Here is a 3,545-nt window from a genome sequence, read left to right as displayed (position 1 = left end):
TACGACCCTTTATAGAAGGTGAATAGAGTTTTCTCGTTTTGATGCTGGATTAAACTCTATTAATAAAATTCTTAATTATCGAAAAGAGAAAAGAAAAAAAACTCACCTCTTAACTTCAGTGTGAGCTGTAAGAAATGAGCAAGTGATCTTAATTATTTCTATTGTTTTCTTCATATTATTTATGATTCATACAAAAATAAAAGCACTCATTCATATATTTATGCAATTAATTAATTTATAGATACATCTTTCTTCATTGAAAACAATCCAGAGCATAACTACATTATATTCCAAGAACACAACTACATAGTCACAATCAACAAGCAAAAACAAGAAATGTTAAAAACAAGAAAAGTAAGAAGAAGAAAAAAAAACACTTCACTGGAATCAATCACTTTCTTTTAGTGATCCAAAGAAGCGACTACAAGTATAAACAGAACAAAAAGCTTGCACACCCATCAAAAACAAGAAGAAAATAGCAGCTAAAAATGTTAAAAACTGCCATGAACCAAACACATAAGACTTCATAAATTTCAACATTTTCACCTTCATTCTACTATTATAAAACTTGTTAACATCTTCAATAGTCTTATCCAAGAACAAAACCCTTGATAATCTCAATGACTTGCTCATTCCATTCCACATATCAGCAACTTCTTTATCACTCTTCAAGTGATTTAAAATAATCCCTTTTTCTCTTAGAATCTTTGCATCATCCTCCGAGTCTATAATTCCATTCATCAATTCGGTGTAACGCGTTATAACCAATGGTCCCGATCCAACCGATGATTCATATGCAACCAAGTTTCTAAGAAAAACTTCGGTATTAACATCCAAACCAATTATAGGAAGGTAAAAAGTTCTTGTTTTTGCATCGAAATTAATACTTGGTATGCTTCCATTAGTAGGAGAAAAATTCACCCCTGACTTCACAAGTTCTTTAACAGAAGGAATAGTGATTTCTTCAATCAAAGGTGGCTTGTTAACAAGGGTACTAGAATTTTCATTTTCTTGTTTTTCTTCATCACCTTTTTCTTTAGAGAAAAATAAAGATTCAATAGGTTGTTTTAGAAGTTTACCTCCTGGAAGATTGCTTATGATTTTCCATGGAAACTTTACAAGCACTTTCAAAGGTCTTGATACAAGTACCCTTTTGAGAGATTTTATGGGTCCTTTGTTAAGTTTTGAAAGAATTCTCCAAATTTCATTGAATGATTGCTTAACATAGCTAGACTCACCTTTTGAATTTTCATCTTCACGTTTGTCTTGTTCCTCTTCTTGTTGAATCTCAACATCGATAGTAACATCATTTCCTGTTTCTAATTTAGGCACAATCATGTCATAAAAAAAATCAAGCAAATGTGCACTTTCGGAGACTTTAATGCTTGGAAACTCTTCAATCATCTTGAAAGGTGAAGTTTGTTTAAACAAACCAATAAACATGAAAATCAACATTTCATCAGCAGCTTCTTTTGATGAGAATTTGAACTCAAGCAATTTTCTCAAAACAAATAACGGAATTTGATTCTCAAGCATAACGATGTCTCTCAACATCGCATTATGAGCTGATTTTCTACCAGCATAGTCAACTAAATGTGACATGCTAGATGAAACTACCCTTTTTGTTGCACCTTCTTGCATTGCATAAATTTGAAGTAACTCAAGTAAGAATGATGCATCAACGATCATCATCCACACCATCGTTTCTCCGTTCAAATCTAAGAATTTGTGGTAACATCCTCTAACCCTTTGTTCATACTTTGTCAATTGGTCAACAAGGTTATCTAATTTGAAACTTTGTAGTGATTTCAAGAATCTTTTTGTGGCTGCAAGCTTGTAACTTTGCATTTCATAGAGTTCTGGTCTCCAATAATGGTAAGGACCAATTGCAACTTGTTGTGGAACGTAAGAATCTGGATCACTAGCCATAAGAAGCTTTGGCACATTGAAAATAGTTACAGATAATTCACCATCTTCCTCTTCAAATTCTTCTTCAAGGGTTTTTCTAATATGAATCACCCATCTAAGTTCATCAAAGGTTGATTTAGAATTATATGACATAGTGGACCTTAGAGAAGACATATTTTTTTTTTTTATAACTCTTGCACTGAAGAAATTATATTGGCAATTTTGATGAAAGATGTATGGTTTGTTCGTTACTTATAATTTGCACAATTGCACTAGTTATGACTTTGTTAGATCAATTTACAATAAACAATTAGGAATGTGTTACTCATGGTCATTTTTTTAGGTATAGATGGGGTTAATTTAATCATACTTTTGGCTGTCTTACCTTGAATAATTACACATCAATTATAAAGTTTTAAACTTTTTTAACTAACAAGTTTTCTTTCTTAATTAATATTTTTTTTTTTGAAAGACTTTCTTAATTAATATTAGTTTTCTCTTCTTAAATACTACTTCGAATCTCAACCATTAGAACCTTATAATTTCAAGGAACAAAATTCAAATTCACCAGGAGACGGGTTGTAAAATAGTCAATAATGTCACTTTAATTAATAATGATTTCTCCTTTTCATTTTTTTTTAAATCGATTATAAGTAAAAATATAATGCTATTTGTGTTCTAAAAAAACAAAATTTGACCTCTTTTACTCTTTAATTTTAGAATTCCATCCAAATTTTATTTATTTTGGAGGTATAATTATTTTTTTATTCACTAATTATAATTAACTAATTAAGTAGTTTAAAAAATTGATATTTTTCTTTTAATCAAAATTTATTTTAAAGGAGTAGGTACAGAAGAGTTTGATAATTTGATTCCTCAAACAAATATGCCTGACCACCCAGGTAGATAAGTAGATAACGACATTACTTGAATTTGAAGCCATGTATGACATATGAACATTTGGAACGTGCTTAATTTATAATAATTATTTACACTGTAATAATTGATAACAATAACTAGTTGCCAATAGAATATATTAGAAAATAGTGTAAAGTATAAGCCGTTTATCCAGAAAGGTAAAAGATGGATAGCAAGTTTGTAGCTTTTCTAATTTTCCTTGATTGCGGGAACCATTCCCTCCCTCTTATGGTTGGTGGAAAAGTGAAAGCTTGTTTTCTTTTAACTTTTCATTTGATTAATTATGTTTTAAAAAGCTTGTTTTCTTTTAACTTTTCATTTGATTAATTATGTTTTAAATATAGAAACTTAATTATGTGTAACCCTTGATTATTAGGGTTCCTTTTCACTAGTTCGGACCCAGATTTTTTTTTTGGTGTCTGAGGTTCGAACCCCGAACCATACATATATTATGCATTGTTCTTACCAACTGAGCTAAGCTCACGATGACAAATTGTTAAGACATGAATATACTTATTAATTTATCAAATCGAGTTTGTTTTCAAGCATTTGAATTTCTTTTATTTTTCAAAATAGGCCAAAACAAATTTAGGTGAATTTTTTTTTTTTTGTTACAATAGGCGAATTATTTTAAGTTTAATGTTTGTATTAAAATAGTCTTTTTACTTTTTACAGTTTTAAATTGGATGTTTATATTAGTAAAAATGTGCACATGATCC

The 3,545-nt window shown here is 29.7% G+C and overlaps 1 protein-coding gene across 1 annotated transcript; it reads right to left on the bottom strand.

Moving 5' to 3' along the window:
• Positions 1-234: 234 nt before the first annotated feature.
• LOC146925904 (putative UPF0481 protein At3g02645) lies at positions 235-2,135 on the bottom strand. The gene has a single exon (XM_085758338.1). It carries the CDS (start codon positions 2,080-2,082, stop codon positions 388-390), a length of 1,695 nt encoding a protein of 564 aa, XP_085614464.1. The 5' UTR covers positions 2,083-2,135; the 3' UTR covers positions 235-387.
• Between the last annotated feature and the right edge of the window lie 1,410 nt (positions 2,136-3,545).

The sequence above is a fragment of the Medicago sativa genome, chromosome 4, assembly GCF_051527215.1.
Source record: "Medicago sativa cultivar Bolivia chromosome 4, Bolivia_mono, whole genome shotgun sequence".
NCBI lineage: Eukaryota > Viridiplantae > Streptophyta > Magnoliopsida > Fabales > Fabaceae > Medicago > Medicago sativa.
The sequence above is the reverse complement of the archived record's forward strand: the minus strand, read 5'-3'. Positions and strand labels throughout refer to the sequence as shown.